Genomic DNA, 22,543 nt, shown 5'->3' with positions numbered 1-22,543 from the left:
CCAGAATGGTTTGCTGGGATGAATTTGGTGGCTCTAACAAAAAGGTGGAGCTGGAATGAAAAATTTTCCAAGTGGTAGTTGCCGTTGAATTATCAACACAATATGTGAGCAGCTTGTAAATTGTTAGGACTAGTAAAAAGGTGGTGCTGGAATGGTGTTGAAGCTGACATTAAGGTTATGGCAGCTCCCGATGGGTACATGTCAAGAGATGAATGCAAAATTTTGCAAGTGGTAGTTAGGCTTCTACTGGGCTCAAAACCAATGTTTTGAATACCGTACCGGTAACCGTTGTGGTCAAGGCATTGAAACGAGATATTTTGGTGCCGGTACTGTTTTGGAATAGTCTATATATGAATAAATTATATATATAAATATATATATTCCAAAATAATAGTCTATATATGAATAAATTATATATAAATTATAAATAGTTTGGTCTGAATTGTGGGGTAAAAAAAATGAGCTTGTAGTTTGAAGAAATGAAAAAAAGAAGAAAAAGGTAAAGGTCAAAATATCTGCCGGTACGAGCCAAAATATAGGCTGGTTCGGGCCGAAACGGCTAAAATTCTGACCGGTACGAAACTATACCCTTCTTTGTACTGGCTACGCCATAGAAACGGTATATTTCGGCTGTACCTGCCGGTATGGTACGAAATTCAAAACTTTGCTCAGAGCCCTTTCCTTGGAGCTTAACCCAATATTTTCATGTTCTTAGAGGGCTAGAAGCATTTCTAAATAGACCGAAGGTGTTGGCAATGGGGTGGGGAGGGATTTGTTTCCTAGTGTGGCTAGGTTTCCTAGCAAGGTTAGGATTCACTGGTTTCACTAGTATTTCTTGGTATACCAAGAAACCAAGAAATACTTCTCTTTTAGGGTTTTAATCCGACGTTGATGACTGTGGCAGTCTCCTATGTAGTGGAATTTTTCTCTATAGTGATTTTAGGGCTTGGGTATTACACCGAAATTCCCCATTCAGCATCAGTATAAGCTTTTGTCTTCAAGGAATCATGTAGATTAATTGGAACACCTTTGGTCGAGTTTGTGGTTAAAAGATAAATATGGCAACTGATTGCTGATGTCTCTTTTCTCCACCGAAGGACTCTTACCATGCTGTCCTGGGTTATCAATAGCTTTACATCCCGATATTCCTATTTCCGAGAAGGTCAATTATATTATTTTGTTGAGGAAGAGATATTTATATCCAGATCTTGCAACTTCATCTCTAGAAAGTAGTTCAGATTGTTGAAGTTTTTTATTTGAAATTCATGTGCCAGGGATTCCTCGTCATCATCGGTTCCAGTAAGCACTCTGCTGTCCAATAAGAGCCATAACCTTCCTTTGTCGAGAATTTTCAATAATAGTGTGTGGTCAGCTGGCCTTCATACCATGATGAAATTAAGAGAGGAAAGTAACAATAGAATTTGCTAGGGGAAATTAAACCCTGAAGCTTGAAATTTTCATTGATATGATTTATTATTTAGACAGTAGGAGAATCTAGAGCTAATGATAATATCATACAATTAAAGGGCGAATTGAAACAAACATGGAAAGCATAAATTAAGGTGTAAATTACAAATTTCCAAGCCTAGGATAAATTAAGGTCACCAACCATAAGCACAATCTGTTTACATATATAGGACTTGAATGTTTCCCATAAAGCTGGTATAACAAGCTTCAATGTTGGGCTTGCAACATTGAAAAATCTCAACTTTACCCTTTGATGCTTCTTCTGAATTATTTTTGCAGCATGATGAGATTAAGGTCATTATGAATAGTAAATTGTCTCAACTCAAGGTGGGACCGTGGGGTGATAGCCAAAGTATTTTTAGTTCTGTGGAAGAATAGGCCATTATCAGATTGTATATGTAATTCCAAGGATGAATTTTTGTAAATTGACCTTGATATCTGATATCTGTGAGAGATTCTGTCCCTTAAACTCAAGGAACTAGTTTCCTCCAGGCATGGGGAGATGTTGCAAATAATACGGCATTGAGGTTGGGAAAACACTGCATGAAGTGGGAAGGTTGCTTCAAAACCAAACATAATTATTTAGCTTGATTGACAACGGGAGGATGCTTGAAGAAGTGAGTGGTGGCTCTCAGGTTTTCATCTTTGAAATATTCTGGCCTTTTCCTATTGTTGACAGCAGTTGGTTAGTTTGCTTGATCATGTGTGAGGCCTATATCAGCTACCCATTAAAGTTTACAGAAGAGGGTAAATAGAGGCTTATCTGAGGCATGTATTATTGTTTTCAAAGATTAATAAAAAAGTTCGGTAGGTTGAGGACTATATAAAGCATATATTGGTTTCTTTCGAAAGGCAATAGAAGAAATGCAAAGTACTGTCTTTTATTTGACATGTGACGAGGCATCTGTGTTGAGTGTGATGCTCTAAACAATAGGGTGATCTATGTTGATCCTACTTTCTGTCCATTGTCTTTCATGTTTACCTCTCTTGTTCTGTGTCCTAACCTCTTTGCTTATATTATTCTCTCTATATTCTAATATTTAAGCCCCAAAACATGCATAAGATCTGTTAGTTTTGCCTTAAAAATTGCATTATGCTTCAAATTATCTCGTTACATTCCTGGAAAACTTGTCATTTCTCAATACTGAAGTTCTTTATATTTGCAACTCTTTTTTTTTTTTTTTTTTTATCAGTAAATAAGAATTTTATTAAATATTCGCACTTAAACATTTTCTACTCATGATTTCTTCTTCTCTACTTTCTCTTCAAAAGCTTTGAGTTGTTTGAATTTCCATGTTAATCCTGGGCAACAATTTGTCCATAATATATATTCTCCATCGTTAGCGACATTCCCTCATGCTAAACATATGTACCTCATTCGTTTTCATAAATGAATTCATCTACTGAGAAAAAAACTTTTAGTTTCAATCAAATTTTCCCTCTTTTATTGTAATTAATCAAACTTCTTTTTTTCTTCTGGGGGAATGGGTAAGCAATCAGTGTTTTCCTGATCATGAATGTATCAATAGATTATATCTCAACTATTACATACAATTATGAAATGTCTTTTGTTTTGTTCATCAATTTATTCTTGCCAGTGTATAAACTGAATGATACTCAGACAAAACAAATAAATACTGGAACCATACTGAGCTGCATAATCTTCCAGCCAGGTTCAGACATTTGATGCTATTGTGCATGCTTGTTCCTGTACAAAACTTCTTTCCAACCACATACACATCTGTCTTTTCTGACAAACTCTTTGATAAGTTCAACTGCTTGAAGTGAAGTATTACGGCAAGCCTAGTATTATGGAATTCATTGTTATATACATCTTGAGTTGTCTTTTCTCAACCCCCACCCATCCTTCAGCAGGGTTCTCAATCATACAATTTTATTCGCTCAAGTGAACATAATAGCAGCGTGTTTGGTAGATTCCGTTCACGGCACAACCGGCAAGCATCATTTGATGATGAAATTCTCAGCTGCCGTACTGTTGATCTCTGCACATCAACTATAAAGATAGATGCAGAGGACATGGATCTACGTCTTTGCTTCCGAGTAATTTCTCCATTAAAAACTTACACATTACAGGTAACTGACTTTGGTGTTTTTTTTTGATAAGTATGACTTTGGTTTTTAGTATCTTATCATGGCTATTCTGCTGCATTGTAGAGACTTTACTGCATAAGTGTCCTTGTTTTCCTGCAGGAAAGCTGCTGGGTTGGTTTTCCAAGTGTACTAAGCATTTAATTACATTCTACTGATTTGTGGCAAAGAATTGTAATTAATTTTGTCAACATTTTCATAAATATGCGAAAACAAAAAGTTTTTGAAGCATGATGAAAATGCTGAAAACAATTTGGAAACTTATTGGAATGCTAGGAAATGTGAAAGTGATCATAAATAAATTTAGTTTATAGATTGGTTAAAATGTGATGGGCATATACCCTTGATCACGGTGGACAACAGGGGTATGGAATTGGAGAGAATGTAGGCATCATCCAAAAAATAGATCATCCATTGATGACCTTCCAGTGCAACTAAAGGAGTTGCATAGATGATGATGATTATAATAGTTTTGCTGCAATAAGCGTGCATCAAAATCACTTATATAATCTAATCCAGTTGCATTTTTCAGAAATCATAAATTATAAAAAATGAACGTGGGTAGAATCAGTTGTAAGTAGGTCATTTAGCTGTTTGAATCCACTGAGTCGCAAAATCTAAATATGTATGTATACGAACTTGGGTTTGAAGTAAATTGGAATCATATCAATATGATATTTACAACTGAGAGGCAATATCATCCAAAGATCAGAAAAAAATAAAAGAACAAGACAAGTATTACATTCCTTTCAATGAAACAGTGTATGATGAAGGATAATGTGTTGTTTCTTTGAATATTTGTATTTTGTTTTCTGGATGACTCTCGGGGTGCCTTCTAAGCCACTCGGGTACTTTTCTAGGAGGGCTTGTTTCAGTTTCAAGTGTGATAGAGATGTTTTGCATTTTTTTGAAGGCTATAAAGTGTATATATGTTCTGTAACAACCTTCCTTTCTGGTTGTTTCTTTTTATAATTTTTTTGTTCCTTTTAAATTGGTAGCAATATGATCATAATATTCTGGAGCATATTGTCCCTAGTTTTTTATCATAAACTTGTTTGGTCAGGCTGAAAATGAAGCAGATAGGATGGACTGGATAAACAAAATTACAGGAGCTATTACATCTCTTTTGAATTCTCATTTTCTTCAAAAGGTCTGTTCATTCAAAGCATCGTCTCTCTCATTGTGATGGCATACAATTTGTTGATGGAAATCAATTGTAGCTTTCACTAACAAGAACTAGCTGTATCTTCTGCAGCTGCATCCTGGAAGAAAACTTGTCAAGAGTAGCAGTGGTGCTTTTACTGATGTTCAATCACTAGACAGTCATGAAAGTTTAAAAGATGACACAAAATTCAGTGAAGCTGATTCGGTTTCTAGTATCCTGAGAGCAATTCCTGGAAACGATATTTGTGCAGAGTGCAGCACTCCTGAACCAGATTGGGCATCTCTCAATCTCGGTGTATTATTATGTATTGAATGCTCTGGTGTTCATCGGAATCTAGGCGTTCATATCTCAAAGGTGCCTTTTATTTTAAAACGAAAAGTTGGAAAGTTATTACTTTTGTTTTATTATGTAGCTTATAGTTGTCTGCATCTGTTTTGTGTCCTGACTGTTTCTTGTCCTAACACTAACAAATTTTTCTGAGAATATTATCATTTATTCTTTGATGATAATGATATTATTTTATGAAATTACGAACTCAAAAAAAAAAAAAAACATATTTTATGAAAGTACACAGTAGCTGTGCCAGTGATGACTGAAGAGTTGTGTTTCTCTGTTCTTTCTGCCTTTTAGACAATTTTCAGCGTCTCACCCTTATATTCCCTTGGCACTCTTTCAATGTCATTCCATTCATATACTAGCATTTAAATGATACGCAATATAACTTCTCTAGCATGCAGACATGCCTTTTCCACCTTGCCAAATTCGGTGTTATTTTATTTTTTATAAGTAAGATAATTTTCATCGTTGATAAAAAGGCACTGTCTAAGCACACCAGGAGTATACATCAGATATACCTAACTGGAGAAAGAAAAAGAATCAAGGAAGTTCTGAAAACTAAATCTAGGAAAACATCAATGAGCTGCCATCCACAGCTATATTGTAAGGAATAAAAACTTTGGATTCTCCATTGTTCTTGTGCTGTCTTCAAAACTCCTTACACTTCTTTCACGCAAAATGCACGACATTAGGCAACTGATCCATTTCCCTTAACATTCAGCTGTGTTCATAGTCAATCGACCTTTCCATCATGCTAACATTTCTACCACTTGTCTCAGCATCATCCATACCAACCCATAAAAGCCAAAAGCAGCTTGCCACAAAGTACTAGCTAACTGACAATGAAGTAAGAGCTGATCCACGGTTTGCCCAGCCCTTTTGTACATGCAACACCACTCCATTATCACAATGTCTCGTCTGTACATTCTCCAAGATAAGTATTTTCCTTAATGCAGCCGTTCAAACACAGAAGGCCGCTTTAGGCGGCCTTACTTCCCCAAATGGATTTTCAAGGGAGGATAACATTGTCATGAGGGATCAAAAGCATTATTATTTTTTGATTAAAAGCATTATAAAACAACCCGGCTTCAAATAATCCCACTTGGACGAGGTTCATTGCATATTTTGTTTCTCATTTTGTCTCATGCACGTACGCTACAACAGAACATAGAATGAGGTCCATTTGTCAATCCTGTATTGTTCTAATAAACACACTACCCATTCGATATCCATTCGAAAGCTGGAAGTCTTGGCCACTGATCCTTCCTGAGAGCAAGGTGGAATATATCCAGAAAAGCCCCTTTAAGAATGATCTATTTGCTAGAAGCCTTATGTTAAGTTTCATGTAAACACTATTTGGTAAAGTTAAGTTTCATGTTCAATGAGAAGCTTTATGTTAATTTTCAGAGTAATAACCTGATGACCAAAATGTTAGCATGATTGAAGTTTCCTCTACTGCAGGTGAGATCTTTAACTTTAGATGTCAGGGTTTGGGAACCTACTGTCTTGGACTTGTTCCGGAACTTGGGCAATTCTTTTTGCAACTCCATATGGGAGGAATTGCTTCTTCATGAGAATGAAAGGTAAGATTTCATTGTTCTGTTTTGTTCTGTTGCCATATTAACTACATACCACATAGGAACAATGCAAAACAGTTTATTTAAAGATTCATGACTACTAGATATCAATAGATTTGGAGCCAACCATCACTGCTAGTTTAAATGGAAGTGATTGTAATCTTGCTATAAAGGAACTGTTGGAATATGTTATATCTTCATAAGCTCCTCAAATGCATGCTCTCTCATTGGTTCAAAACCAGCAAAGTGTAGACAGTCTCTATGACCTTAGTTGTATTAAGCTTTGCTACACAATCACTTTTTTTTTTTAATGCTAATTGATCAAGCAGTTTTTGAAACATCTATTGATGAGAGATACAATTGCATTCACCAAACATGGCAGTTGCAACAACTGACGTGAACTAATGGTTGTTGTTTTCTACCTCATGATCTTACACAGAATTTCACCAACATTCCGCTAGTTTCTTGGAAGCGATTTGCTTTTTCTGAATTATGGTTTCGTGAAGTCTTTGGTACAATGAATAAATGGTAATCTAGGTCTTGTGTTTCAGTCAATAGAGATTTAGTTCACGCTAGATTCGACCAGGAGTGGATAAAAGAAGCGTGTAGTTGTCAAATCAGATTCCTTTAATCCTTTCCAACTGGCAGATTGGTTACTCTGGAAGTCCATATTTAGTTAATATTATTGCTTTTGAGGGGGTTACGACGAATGGACGGAGGTGTGGTGGAGCCTTTGCCTTGGCCTCTGGAAAGGAAAATGAAGGAGCTAAGTTTTAAGGCATCCCTGCTCTGGTCCCTTTATGCACACTGCCAATGTACTTCTCAATGGTTGGTATGTCATTGGAATGGGTGCTTCAAAAAGTTAAACAAATTATGGATTGTTTGTGGATTTCTTGTGAGGGGTTTGAAGATCAATTCAGGGCTCTACATGTTGCTATCAAGAGGGGCCATGCTCATTGCTCATTCTTCTAATCAATGTCTAGACGAGAGAGCTCAAGAGACTCACTTGTTCTATCAATTACGATGTCAAAGAGGGAAGCAAGAGTTGAGGAAGTTAAAGGGGAGTGCAAGAAATCCTTTTTTATGAAGCCTAAGATCCTCTCTTGGAATGTTTGGGGGCTTAATGATTTCACCAAGTGCCTTTGGTTGAAGAACTTGCTTTGTCATTGGAAAGTGCATATCGTGTATGTAGGAAACAGAGTTGGAACTTATTGATAGAAGCACCATTAAAAGCTTGTGGGGATGTTTGTATGTGAGTTGAATGTTTCTCTCAAGAGGGTTGTGAAGTAACTTGATGAGTGTATAGGAGACTATTTGGTGGCATGCTCCTTCAAGAATGTGGAGGATGGCTTGGAGTGGGCTTTTGCTAGCATCTATGGGCGGGCGGGCGGACTTGGATAGTAATAGGAGATTTTTGTGGGATGAGATTGTCGGTTTATGCAGTTGATGGGATGTGCCGTAGTGTATTCGAGGGGATTTTAATACAACTCTGTTCGGTTGGAAGATTAAGAGTGACTAGCCTCAATCCGGCCATGACAAGATTTTTTGAGTTTATTTTTGATTTGGATCTCTTGGATATTCCCCTTGCTGGGGGTGCATTCACATGGTCCCATAATCGGGCTTGGTCAAGAGTGGACTGAAACTTGGTATCTCCCTCTTGGGAGGCAGAATTTCCCGCATTGTGCCAGAAGAGATTACCTATGGTCTATTTGGACCGCTTTATTATCATGTTGGATTGTTGGGTATTCATGAGGTCTGCAGGTATTTCAAGTTTTCATACATGTGGTTAGTTTTTTGGACAAGGTGGGACAATGATGGTCATCATACCAGATTGAGGGCACTCACAAGTTTTATATTGGCCAGCAAACTCAAACCTTCAAAGAAAGACCTCAAGACATGGAATGTTGACGTCTTTGGGATTGCATATGCCAAAAGAAGTCTATTTGAGGAGCTGCAAGGTTTGGAGGATAGGGAGGAGATAAGGGAGGAATTGGGGATGGCTCTAGGTTCCATCTCATTAGTTGGGACAAGTTTTCTTCCTGAATTCTAGTGGATGGTTGGAGGCCTGCAGGTTAAACAGGTTAAGGATATTTAACAAGGCCCTCTTTGGGAAGTGGTTGTGCTGCCATCATCAGGAGTAGGCTTTATGGAGGGTTTTTATTGACTCCAAGTATGGGAGCGATCAGGGCTCGGGGAGATGTTGTCCTAATGAAGTTAGGGGAGCCCACACCGTGGGCTGTGAAAGAAAAAATATATTTTCTTCTGGTAAAAATATTATTTATAGAACTAGGAAAATGCCCAAGTACAATTGGTCTAAATACCCTTACAAAGGGTTTGCTTTCAATATATCTAAGAGGTGTTACACATTTGTTGCCAGATTTCCAGTGCCTAATCTGCTATACAAGGTAAGTATTTACATCCTACTTGACAGTCTAGCTAGGAAGGAAAATATCTATCTTGAAATGTAAGTATTACTAAAAATACAATAATTGACCCTAAATCATATCTCCACAATATCCCCCCTCAAATTGATGCTGGGAGATCTAGAAGCATCAATTTGTCAATCAAGAACTGATGTCGATGCTGATGAAGAGCTTTAGTGAAGATGTCAACCGTTTGAAGTGTAGTGGAAATGTGAGGAAGAGTAATCACATGCTTGTCAAAAGCTTCATGAATGGAATGACAATCAACTTCGATGTGTTTTGTATGGTCATGAAAAACAGGATTAGCGGCGATTTGAATAGCACTGGTATTTTCAGCATGAAGAAGAGTGGAATGGAGTTGAGGAAATCTAAGTTCACCCAATAACCCACGTGATCTCAGAACAAGCGGAAGACATAGCACGATACTTCGACTTGGTGGAGGATTTGAAACTATGTCTTGCTTCTTACTCTTCTAAGAAATAAGCGCATTGCCTAAGAACATGCACCACCCTGTAACAGAGTGACGAGTATCCGCACAACCAGCCCAATCAGCATCACTATACCCCACCAACTGTAAAGAAGACTCCTTAGGAAAGAATAACCCGCATTAGGAGTGCCTTTTAGATAGCGGATAATGCGGCAGACAACGGCTAAATGAAGGTGTCTGGGAGCTTGCATGAATTGACTGATTTGCTGCATAACAAAAGAAATGTTAGGGCGAGTAATTGTCAAGTAGTTCAAACTCCCAACAAGTTGTTGATACAAGGATGGATCTGATAGAAGCTCGCCTTCTTCCTAACAAAGCTTGAGATTTACCTCCAATGGAGTAAGAACAGAATTACCCGATTGAAGACCAGCTAAAGATATCACTTCCTGTGTGTATTTGTACTGGTGTAACAAGTTACCAGTTGGAGTAAGTTGCACCTCAAGACCAAGAAAGTACTACAGGGGACCAAGATCTTTCATATGAAAGGAGGCCTTGAGATGCTGTTGCAATTGCTGAATCAACTCAGCATCAGAGCCAGTAATCACAATGTCATCGACATATACCAGAAGCAACACAAGTCTTGTAGAAGTCTTGCGAAGAAAAAGAGAGGAATCATATTGACTTTGAGCAAAATGAAAAGCAAGCAGAGTAGAGCGAAATTTATCAAACCATGCACGCGGAGCCTGTTTCAGTCCATACAAAGATCGCCTGAGCCGACAAACCTTGGAAGAAGATGTAGCAAACATCCCAGGAGGTACGGTCATATAGATTTCTTTCTTCAGATCCCCATGCAGAATAGCATTCTTCACATCCATTTGTCAGAGAGACCACCCTTGTGACGTAGCAAGTGCCAAGATAGTCCTCACAGTAGTCATTTTGGCGATAGGTGCAAATGCTTCTTCATAATCAATACCATACTTCTAGTGGTTCCCAAGAGCTACGAGATAGGCCTTATATCTGTCCAGTGAACCATCAGATTTAAACTTGACTGAGTACACTCATTTACAACCAATAGGTTTGACATCAAAGGGACAAGCCACAATATCCTAGGTGTGATTGTCTTGAAGAGCCTGCATTTCTTCTTGCATGACCTGCAGCCAACATGCATGTGTGGCTGCCTGAACATAAGAGCGAGGAACAAAAATAGTGTCAAGAGTTGCAGTAAGCGAGGTAATAGGAAAACCATACCTATCTGGTGCATGTGTAACTCTGGTGGAGCGCCGAGGTCTGGGAACCACGGGATTAGATGATTAGGGTCTGGAAGGGGCGCTGCAGAAGGTGGAAGACGTCGATGATACACAACACCTGGTTTATACCTCTCAATAGAGGAAGACACATCATCAAAAGTAGGCAAAAGAGTAATAGGAGGATCAGAAATAACCTAAGATTGAAAGAAATATTGATTTTCGAAGAAAATCACATTTCGAGAGTTCTAGAATTTGTTTGCATGAGCATCATAACAAACAGACCCTTTCTGAGTAGGACTATAGCCCATAAAAGCACACGTGACAGACTGGGCAGCAAGCTTGTGATGATCAACGGGTGGAGATGAACAAAACAAACACACCCAAAAGTATGAAAGGATTGATACTCAGGAGATCTGCCAAATAATCGAGAGTAAGAAGAATCATAATTTAGAGTGTCAGTAGGCAAACGATTGATCTGATAGACAGCAGTAGATAAAGCTTCTACCCAAAACTTAGAAGGCACAGAAGAATTAATCAACAAAGTACAAATGACATCTAAGAGATGACGATTCTTACGCTCATCAACTCTATTTTGTTGAGGTGTATAAGGACAAGAACGTTGGGAAATGATCCCCTTGTGTTGGAGATAAGTTTGAAAAGAATGAGACATGTACTCCCCCCGAGGAGCATAAAGTTGGAGGGTGCAAAAGAAGAGGGCTGAATAGAAGCCTGAAAAGCTTGGGATTGGCAATTCTGAGGCCGCACTTGGCAGTCTTTGATGATATGGTCTTCTTTCTTGCAGTAGAACAAACTTTCTTAGGGCAATTGCGGGCAATATGACCAAACTCCTTGCAATTGAAACACTACAACTTATTCCTCCCTCTCCCTTGTGCTGCATAGGCTACAATAACAGTTTCAGAAGTCATATATGTCTGAGTGGAGAGCCGTTGTTCTTCACTCAATAAGTCTCCCAAACAAATATCCAAAGAAGGAACCGGATTACAGTTCAATAAGCCAGCCCGAACAGGTTCAAATTCAGGCCGCAACTTCATAAGGAATTGGTCACGTTGACTCTCAGCATGAACCACTTGAAGAGCTGCTTGTGCTGCCAGGGGAGCCTTAGTATGAACAATTGCAAAGTACTCACTCAAGAGATTAATAAAACCAGAATAAAGTTGTTCAATGGTCAAATTACCTTGACTGTAATTACTAATATCCAAATCCAATTGGTTCCGAGCACTGTGATCTTGGTGATCAATACGGTGGAGATAGTCCCACATAGCCTGGGCAGTAGCAAAACAACGAACATTGGTCACAAGATGGGGCTCAATCGTCCCTAATAGCCAAGAGACCACCTTAGCATCCTTGACCTCCCATTGTGCAAATTCCTTTTCATCAATGGGAACTTTAGAAGAGGTATCAATCTGATTTGATAATTTTTTTCCTTTCAAAAACATCTTAAACTGAAATTCCCAACTAGGAAAATTCTTTCCAGTAAACTGAATATTGTATCCTCAATAGACATGACGAAAGACACGTAAAAATTAGTAGCAAATCCAATCAAAGGAACCAAAATAGATGCTGATGGCCCAATAAAATAGACAGCCCACACGAAACCAAGGCACGGTAAGTAGAACCAACAAATGGCCCACAAGAAAAAAATATGTAGAGATACCTTGCCAAGAAACAAACGGCAACCAGAGTGCCAGAGGAGCTTGCCGAAACCAACAAATCACGACAGAAATGGCCGATGGTCACGCAGCCACCCACAGATAACGCTGACGGCCACAAACGGTACTGACAACCACAACAATCTGAAGACAAACACCACAGATAGCTCCGAGAACCACCAAAAAATGCTGACAAACACCAAAAACAGCAAACTCACCACTGAGAACAACCAAAACAATCGAGAACAACCACAGATAGCTTCGACTCCTCAAATGAGAACAACCAAGAGCAAGAAAATCTTGCAGAACAGGAAAAAAAAATTCCTCCTATCGCATACGAAGGATTTAGACCACAAAGATGAATATTAGAGTAGGGGCTCTGGTACCATGTCAAATTGGTCTGAATAACCTTACCAGAGGGTTTGCTTTTAATATATAAGAGGGGTTACACATTTGTTGCCAGATTTCCAGCGACTAATTTGCTATACGAGGTAAGTATTTACATCCTAATTGACAGTCTAGCTAGGAAGGAAAATATCTATCTAGAAAGGAAAGTATTACTAAAAATACAATAATTGACCCTAAATCATATCTCCGTAACAAAACTATTATTAATAGAAATAGGAAAATGCCTAAGTACATAAGACGTACACAAGAGGAAACACCTAATTAGGAAGAAGAGGGAGAGATAGATACAAGGAATTCATGAACATTAAGCCATTGAAATCTTTAGCTATTATTAACCAAAGAAATAATGTCTTGCAAAAAAGGCTTCTAAGCTCCTCCACCGAATGTACTTTGTCTTCAAATGCTCGTTCATTTCTTTCCTTCCAAATACTCCATAGAAGGCATATAGGGACCATCTTCCAAATTGATGGAATTTGTTGAACACTATATAGACTCCTGCTGGCGTGAAGATTAACCACCCTCTTCAGCATTACCCATGCTATCCCTATCCCGTTGATCAAATCATCTTGTAAGGCCCTAGCAACCAGGGGTGTAAACAATCCGGTCCGGTGATGGATCGAAATTTTCGGTCCATCATTTTTCTCGGACAGGTAACTATCGGTCCAATCCAGCCTAATTATTTTATTATTTTTTCATCTTTTTTTTTTTTCAAAATAATTACTAAGTTAAAATTAAGTGAATTATTAACGTGGATTATGTAACAAACTCATTAAAGAAATATTTTATTCTAATTATATTTATGATATTGATAGTTACTACTTACTAACTCAGACTTTACTTTTTAGTATGCATAATTATTAATTGTTGGGATGGAGATGGATTTTGGAGCTGAAAAATCGAGAAACATTGAGTTTGCTTGACTATTGCTCTCGACCTAGCGCTCGAGCGAAGCTCTAACCGTGAGTTTGCTTGAGGTGCGCTCGACAGTGGGCTTGAGCAAAGCTCAACCCGTGAGTTCGCTCAAGTCTCGCGTGATAGTGGGCTTGAGCGAGACACAAACCCCAGTGTTCGCTCGATCCACGCTCGACACCCCACTCGAGCCAATGTTAATGAATATCAAATAATTTCATTGTACATAGATTATTCATGCTTGCTTGCGACGTAGGTATTTAAAAAAAATTACCTAATTATTTTAATTAAGTGTAAATAGTAGAGTATGTATGCATGTATGATGTATTAACTATTTACATATAATGACATAAATTATCACATGATTTATGGTTTATTATTAATTGATAGCATATATTATTTTATATTTCATATGGTCAATGATAATAAATTAGATGAAAATTATATCATTAGCTTATATAATTACTATTTAAAAATAATATATTAAATTATTAAAAATATTTAAAAAAAATATTTTTTTTTGATCCAATTCGGTCCGGTCCGGTCCAAAATTGGTAGACCTTGGGATCAGACCGAATGTCATTGATCCACATATTTTGGGACTGAGATCGACCAATCCATAATTCGGTTTGGTCTAGACCGAAAAGTTCGGTCCGGTTGGTTTTGCCGGTCCGGACTGAATTACTTACAGCCCTACTAGCAACCTCATAGCAAAGAAGCAAACGATCTACCATTTCACCACTTTTCTACACATGCAACACCAATCCATTATAATAATCAACCTTTTTCGTAGGTTGTCCATGGCCAAAATCTTCCCCAATGAGAGTCCACACAAAGAATGCCGCCCTTAGTGGGGCCTTGCTCTTCCAAATGTTCTTCAAAGGGAAATAATTGCTTTCTTGATTGGCAATGGCCTTGTAGAAAGAGTGAACATAAAATTTTCCTTTCTTAAAGGGGTCCATAGCAACCTAGTTTTTTTTTTTTTGATAAGTAATTAAGAAGTTTTATTCATAATAATAGGCAAAGCCCAAGTACACAGGAAGTATACATGAGAAATACCTATCTATAATGTACAACTAAAAGAAGAAATGGATGTGGAAAAACATTAGAAATGGATTGGGAAGGGGGGGGGGGGGTGTATTAGACATTTTAGATTTGAGGTAGGTGAGGGCTCTAGAGTTTGTTTTTGGCCCTTGGTGTGAATATAGGGCCCTCAAGATTGCATTCCCTACACTATCGGGTTGCGTGCGACAAGGAGGCTTCCGTGGCAGATTTGATGGATAGCTCTAGGGGCTCACTACAGTGGAACGCTAGCTTTATTAGAGAGGCCCAGGATTGGGAGGTAGGAGCTGTAACCGATTTTTTCAGGTTGCTGTATTCTGCAAACATTGGCAATGCTGTGGTGGACAGGATGACTTGGATTCATGGGCGGAGCAGCAGATTTATGGTTCAGTCCTTGTACAAGGCCTTGATGGTTCAGAACCACAACCCTTTTCCTTGGAAGTGCATTTGAAGATGTAAGGTGCCTCTCAAGGTAGCTTTGCTTGGCTGGGTTGCATCCCTTGGGAAAATGATTACCATTGATAATATGAGGAAACATGGGTCTATTACTATTAATTGCTGTGTAAAAAAGTGGTGAAACTGTAGATCCTTTATTATTACACTGTGAGGTGGGCAGGACATTCTGGGATGACATTCTTAACAGGACCAGAGTTGTATGGGTAATGCCTAGCAGGGTGGTGGATCTTCTTGCTTGTTGGAGAGGTCTTAGGGTATCCCCAAGTTGCTGCTGTGTGGAAAATGATTCCCCTATGTCTGATGTGGAGCATTTGGATGGAGAGAAATAATCGGAGCTTTGAAGATCGGGAATGTTCTTAGAGTGAACTTGAGAGATTCTTCTTCAACATGTTTTATGGGCTTCTGTAATTGTTCTCAATGTGGCTAGTTTTCACGATTTTCTTGTATCAATTTCTAGTCTATAACTTGTAACTAGGTGTTCTTTTTATATACCTCCTGTGTACTTGGGTTATGTGTGTTTACTTCTATCAATAAAATTGAATTTTACCTATCGAAAAATATTATTGCTTTTGAATTCCTATGTAATACTATTATGCAGGATAGATGAGTCAAGGACTATGATGGCTTCGGTTACAAAGCCATGCCCCAAGGATGTCATTTCTTGCAAGGAGAAATACATTCAATCAAAGGTGATCTGTAATTTTTTTCTTAAATAAATAAATAGGTAATTGGTTGATTTTATTCTTCTATTATGAATGTATTTAAATCCAAATCGTACTTGGCATTGGTGTTCGTTTTCTTTTCATTATCTTGGATGTATTCGTCCTCGTAGAGGGAGTTTCGGGTGGAGTAGTAGTCTTAAGGGAAACAAGGGGTTGGGGTTGGGATTGGGGAGATGTGTTTTGTTCCAGGCTTGGTGTATTTTGGATAGATTTCTAATTTTCACGGGTTTATTGGTCATTAGGGGCTCTCTAGTATGGGCTAGGTGTTTCTTGTATACGCCCAATGTACTTGGTTACTCCTATCGATATTAATATATATAATATTTTTACTTATAAAAAAAAAAAAATTATCTTGGATTTGCAGTAATTGTCCTGCATGATTTTCCGAGTAATACGACCTATGTGGTTCTGCCCACTAATAATTTCTTGCTTTGATGGTTAACTAAATAAGGGTAGTGTAGAAACATACATGTCTGCTTTGATTTTTTCAAAGACATGTATCATAAGAAAAAATATACTTGACCATCCACAAGACTCCCTGTTATTTCTTTGTACACGTGCTTATCTTTGCTAGTTTTTCAGATTTCAGAATGCATTCTCATGTTTTGTCTGCGTCATCCTTCTGCAATTCTTATTATAATTTACATCAACCTTTACCATCTTCCTTGTATCGTGGAAAGAGGTTCTAAATTTTAGCTGAAGAATAATATTCTTACCCTTAATCTACTTATAAAAAAAATAATATTATTACCCTTAACCAGTATGTAGAGAGATTGCTAGTCGTCAGAGAAGTAGGTGCATCTGGGATTCCTTCACATGCTTCAAAAATCTGGCAAGCAGTCAAGAGTAACAATTTGCAAGAAGTGTATCGTCTTATTGTGACTTCTGAAAAAAGTATTATCAAGACTACCTTTGATGACGTGGATGGTGTTGATATATGTCACCATGTTGATGTACAAGACTCGGAGACAATGCAAAAGAGACAGTATGATCCAGCAGTGTGCGAGAGAATCAACCACTCCAACGAGGCAGGGAACTGTCTTCAAGGTTGTTCCTTGTTGCATCTAGCATGCAACACTGGAAATCCATTGATGCTTGAGTTGTTGCTGCAATTTGGTGCTGATATTAATATGCGTGACTTCCATGGAAGGACTCCTTTGCATCACTGCATCTCCAGTGGGAACAACCAACTTGCCAGACTTCTACTCAGAAGGTAATATATCTGTTGTGAAAACAATTATGGATGTGATCTATATTTCTTGGAAAAGGTTGAGATTTGTTTTTCCTTCAAAGGTAATATATCTGTTGCGAACTTCAACAAGTTGATCTTGCCGGCATCCTACCTACCTTCGTGAACATACAAAAATTCCCTTCCATTGCTAGATCCCATATCCTTTTGAGTGACCAAATGCATTTGAAATTACCAGGACTAAAAACGATTCTCAGATAAGTTGATCACTGGTATCACTTGAATTAGCTTGATCATCTCTAGAAATTTCATAAATATTGTTCCTGGATGTGGTGAGAACAATTTTCCTTAAGGCCTGATAGAAAACCGAGGGCCAATCAAATCCCATTTCCTATGATCGACTATGAATGTGAGATCTTTCATATTCATCAAATATAAAATTTTTAGTTTAATTACTTATGGATCCGAGTGTAGATAGCACAAAGCTTCTCCCATTTCCATGTTCCTTGGATTCATATATGAAGACTAACTAGGATGTGTTGTGCAGAGGTGCACGTTCATCAATTAAAGATGGTGGGGGACTTAGTGTCCTGGAAAGAGCAATGGAGTTGGGAGCAATAACTGATGAGGAGCTATTTATATTACTTTCTGAAAGCGAGTAAACTAACACGGTCACCTCTTGTAAGTTTATTTCATCCTTTGTTTTTAACCCCCGCTTCCCAATTGTCTGTAATAATGAATGAAGCCTGGTACCACTTTGATCGTTTGGAATAAGAAAAGTCCCAAGTTTCTTATTCATTTATTTTTGAGATCTATTATTTTCTGTCCATTTATTGTTGAGTTGATTATCGTAATTAGATTTTTTTTTTTACTTTAATTTTTAATTAGATGATATTTAAAATGGTTCAAACTGGTAATATTCTCCAACGATATTCACTGGAAACATTTAAACCCTTTTCAAACTTGATAAATTCTCTAGCCAGTAGTGGGATATCTTTATTTGCTTGATTGGTTAGAGTATTCTTTACACAGAATGAGTTGTGAGTTAGATATTTAGCAAGCACATAAGATTAATTCAGCGTGAAATAAATGAAGCTCTTTTACTTTGGTGTTAACTCATTTTAGGTTTCTAGAAACAGATGACCCTAAATGCTATTTCTACTTCGCTTACTGCAATAATGCATCATAATTATTATAATGTCCATAAAGCTAAAAATATATAATTAAAGATCTAAATCATTACAGCTAATAATTTGTAAACTTGTAGTTTATAGCTAGTGATGACATTAAGCATCTCATCTCATAAAGCTATAACAATTAACTATAATGATTTATAACAAGTGATTACTCTCAAGGCCCTTATTTCTGCAGAAGTTTAAAAGCAAGCAGGAGAAAGGAGCCTACCATTGTGAGTATTCGGCCAAACTCATATTTTTCTTCCAATTTCTGTTCTTTTACTGCATATTGAAGATTATGTACAAAAAAATCACATAGCAATGTCAATAAAGTGTGACAAAATGTAAAACAAGAACTTTGTAGAAGGACTATGCTAGTTTCGTCCATGGAGGTAAGTTGAGGGTAAATGTTTAAAGAGGGATATAGCTCAGTTCGTTGAGAGGTGCCTCATCTGCCAACAAGTGAAGGCAGAGCACCAAAGATCAGTTGAGAATTTACAACCCCTACCAATCCTTGAGTGGAAATAGGATGGTAGAGCCATGGGTTTTGTGGTTAGATTGCCGATGAATCCAAGTGGGAAGAATTTAGTGTGGATGATTGTGGATCATTTAACCAAGAGTGTCCATTTTCTCCAAGTTACAAACACAGACACCTTGGGAAAGTTGACCAGGTTATATGTAAAGGAAATAGTTAGACTGCATGGGGTGCCTAAGACTATTGCATCGAATCGAGACTCGAGGTTCACTTTCCATTTTTGGAAGAGTTTACAAGCTGCAATGGGCACAAGATTGAGATTTAGCAGCACATATCACCCATAAATAGACAATCAATATGAGCGGACGATACAGACCCTAGGGAACATGTTGAGGGCGTGCACTCTAGAATTCAGGGGAAGTTGGGAGAACCATTTACCCCTCATAGAGTTCGCTTACAACAATAATTATCATGTAACCATCCAAATGGCGCCTTACGAGTCCCTTTACAGGAGAAAGTGTAGGTCACTCTTATGTTGGGATGAAGTTGGGAAAACCAAGCTCATTGGGCCAGAGTTAATCCAAGAAATGAAAGATCAAGTCATGATTATATGAGATAAGATGGCGGTAGCACAAAGTCGGAAAGAGTTATGCTGACATACGAAGAAGAGTCTTTGCCTTCGAGGAAGGAGACTAAGTATACATCAAGGTGTCACCCATTAAGGGAGTAAGATGCTTCAGGAAGAGGGGTAAGTTGAATTTGAGATATGTAGGACCATTCGAAGTGGTGGAAAAGATAGGCTCGATGGCTTCTAGGGTTGCACTATCGGTTGGTTTGGGGGACATTCTTGATGTGTTCCACGTTTTCACTTTAAGGTTAAAGTTTCAGGCAATTGGAACCCCGCATAGTCAATCTTGATAATATCGAACTTCAGCTCCATTTGACGTATGAAGAGACCTAGGTGTAAATTTTGGATTGGAAGGAACAAAGACTTAGGTCGAAGACTATACCCTTAGTAAAGGTATTGTGGGGAAATCCAGAATCTCAAAAAGAGATCACTTAGGAACAGGAAGAAAATATACAGGAGTAGTAATTTTACTTGTTTGTGTTTTTGTGATTCAACAAATATGTGTTTAATAAAATTTGAACCTTATTACAATATTTGATTTATCAGATTTGGTTGCGGTCATGACAGCACTATCCAAAATTCGAGGACAAAATTATGTTTTGGGGGGGGGGGGGGGGGGGATGTGAGAATGCATCCAAACGTTAGTAGGTACCCCTCACGCAGTAGCAATATAACTGTATCGACAATTGTAATCTCGGGTATAAGGGAAAGTCTTATTTTTTGCTTGACTATGCATAGGGTCTTTATTGTCATGTGGACGACATTCACCAGCGACAGATAGGGAGATCAATCCCATATAAGGGAAAGTCTTATGATAGTTCTTAGGAATTTTTTATGAATGTATTAAGAGTATTTTATTGAACTTTTGGAGTTCTTGGAGTGTTTTGAAAAGAGTTAGACCATGAACATCAATGGGTGTTCTTGTGGTCAAAACACTTAAAGTTTTATTTTGAAGAAATTTGTGATTTTTGTGATGTAAGTTCTGCTGGTTGATCTAGCATGTTATTTAAGTATAAGATGTGATTTTGTATGTTGCATATTTCGATTCTAGCATGAAGGATAGGATTTGAAAAAAATGCAACAAAAATCAAGAGTTTTAGCCCATACATGTTTCGACCTATGCATGTTTGACCTAGTTGTATTTATGTTTTAAAATGTTCTAATTAGATATTTAGATTTAGGACAAAATTTACATGAGGAGTGTAAATTTTGGTGAGCTTTGGAGTTAGGATGTGAAATCCTTAAGTTAGGGGTAAAATGATTATTTTTTCATATATAGAGGGGTAAAATGGTAATGGTTAGTAAGAAGTTTCTAACGTTTAGAAATCTCTCCTTATAGTTTTCCGTTTATTCAAGCATTTAAATTGTCATATTACGCTCATTGTAAGTTAGCCTCTAACTTACTTTCATGATACTTGTAGTATGGTGGTAACAGACCATTATTGTGACAACAAAGACTTTCTAGGCTTTTGTGTATATATATATATATATATATATATATATATATATATATATATATATATATAAGCCCATGAGAGTTTCGGCCATTGAAGGAAATTAGGGTTTTGAAGCTAAATGGAATTAAGGCTTGCGCCTAACCTAAAGATTTATGTTAGCTACTTGTCATCCAATGAGGCTATGTATAGGACCTGATGAATCTAGATGGAAATGAGGGAAGAGAAGTAAGAAGGAGCTAGGGTTTTGCTTACACACCTACCATAGGAAGATCTATCACTTTTTTCAATGTGTCATGCATGCATGAAGATCTTTGTTTGTGGGAGGAAAGCTTTTTGACACGTCACAATGGGAGAGAGATTCTAGAAGGAAATGATTAGGTTATGGAAAAGTAGAACTTAGGGAAGGCCAAAGGCCATGGATGGCAAAAAGGAGAAGGGAATGTTGCTTTTTACCATGTGTCATACATGTATAAAGGTAGGTAAAAAGTTTTCTTGGAAAGGGGCAAGATCAAGAAGGAAGAAAGGCCTTACATGCCTAGGGCTTCTAGAAGAATATTTTGTGTAAGAACACTTGAGGTGGACGGCTAGGGCATAGTTCTTTGTGCAAAAATGGACCAATCACATGCTTGTTCAAAAGTATGGTGAAAAGAAGATCTCCTAGGGAAGAGAAGGGTTCGGTAGCCCATGCACTTACACACACACTCCTCACATGCCACTTGACACTCATGCGCACATGTAAAAGATTGAGGAGGATTTGAGTTTGATATTCTATTCTCACCCAAACATTCTTTCAAGGATAAGCAAAGTAAGATGATACTTTCAAGAAGAGAAACATAGGAGGTATGGAGCCAACTTCTCTTTTGTTCTACACACACACACGCACGACTTCAAGAAAGAAGGGAAGTTTCGGTTTAAACAAAGTGCATCTAGAGCTTATGCTCTAACATCCACACACTTGAGCTAGGAGTAGCTTGTGTTTTGAAAGGTTCTTCCATAAGAACCCACACCTACACCCACATGGTTAGATTAGGGTTTTGTTCAAAGAAAGAAAAATGTAACCCTACTTGTTTTAAGCCTTAAAGCATGGTGTTTTTGAGGTAAGAGAGTAATGACACTAGTGATTCTTTGAGCTTGGGTTTCGTTGAAGATGAGTTTTAGATTCGAGGGGGAAGGGTCCGAAAATTTGGTGTCTTTTTCTTGGAAAGAAAAGGGCGTAAAGAGCACTATACTTGAACACACGGATTAGGGTTTTTCTTGAACAATGATCCTAACTAGTATTACATATGATTTTTCATCTTGCTTGCTATAGATACATATTTCGAATTTTTGTAAGTGCACCTCTAACTTGTACTTGGATATTTTATGCATATGGCTTGTGAATTTGTTGGTTGTTTCGATTTTGTATGGTCATTTGTGATATTGTTGTTCTTCCATGTGCTATGAACATCTCTTGATATGATTATTTTAAAGTATGATTAAAATTGTTTATGGAAGATGTGTATGTTATGAAACAAAACGGAGTAAGAAGTCAAGCTAGGATTTTGGGTTGTATTATATTGTTTGAACATGAATGTTTGTCATTTCACCGTTTTGGTATGGGACTAAGTTCATGAAAATGTCATCCATAACAAGAAGAAAATG

General features: G+C 37.7%; 1 protein-coding gene across 7 annotated transcripts in view; it reads left to right on the top strand.

Annotated features, from left to right (window-relative positions):
* Nucleotides 1-17,982, top strand: part of LOC121254890 (ADP-ribosylation factor GTPase-activating protein AGD4-like) — a 44,866-nt gene extending 26,884 nt beyond the window's left edge. For 3 of the 7 annotated variants that reach the window (XM_041155088.1, XM_041155085.1, XM_041155091.1), the window contains exons 13-19: nucleotides 3,340-3,561; nucleotides 4,640-4,726; nucleotides 4,832-5,095; nucleotides 6,539-6,660; nucleotides 15,855-15,945; nucleotides 16,740-17,191; nucleotides 17,715-17,982. In XM_041155088.1, the coding sequence (XP_041011022.1) occupies nucleotides 3,340-3,561; nucleotides 4,640-4,726; nucleotides 4,832-5,095; nucleotides 6,539-6,660; nucleotides 15,855-15,945; nucleotides 16,740-17,191; nucleotides 17,715-17,829 (1,353 nt within the window). In that variant the 3' untranslated portion in view covers nucleotides 17,830-17,982. Of the gene's footprint in view, nucleotides 1-3,339; nucleotides 3,562-4,639; nucleotides 4,727-4,831; nucleotides 5,096-6,538; nucleotides 6,661-15,854; nucleotides 15,946-16,739; nucleotides 17,192-17,714 lie in introns of those variants that run through there. The other 4 variants (XM_041155089.1, XM_041155086.1, XR_005938737.1 and 1 more) reach the window with 3 other exon arrangements.
* The last annotated feature ends 4,561 nt before the right edge of the window (nucleotides 17,983-22,543 follow it).

The sequence above is a fragment of the Juglans microcarpa x Juglans regia genome, chromosome 3D (genome assembly GCF_004785595.1).
Source record: "Juglans microcarpa x Juglans regia isolate MS1-56 chromosome 3D, Jm3101_v1.0, whole genome shotgun sequence".
Taxonomy (NCBI): domain Eukaryota; kingdom Viridiplantae; phylum Streptophyta; class Magnoliopsida; order Fagales; family Juglandaceae; genus Juglans; species Juglans microcarpa x Juglans regia.
The sequence above is the reverse complement of the archived record's forward strand: the minus strand, read 5'-3'. Positions and strand labels throughout refer to the sequence as shown.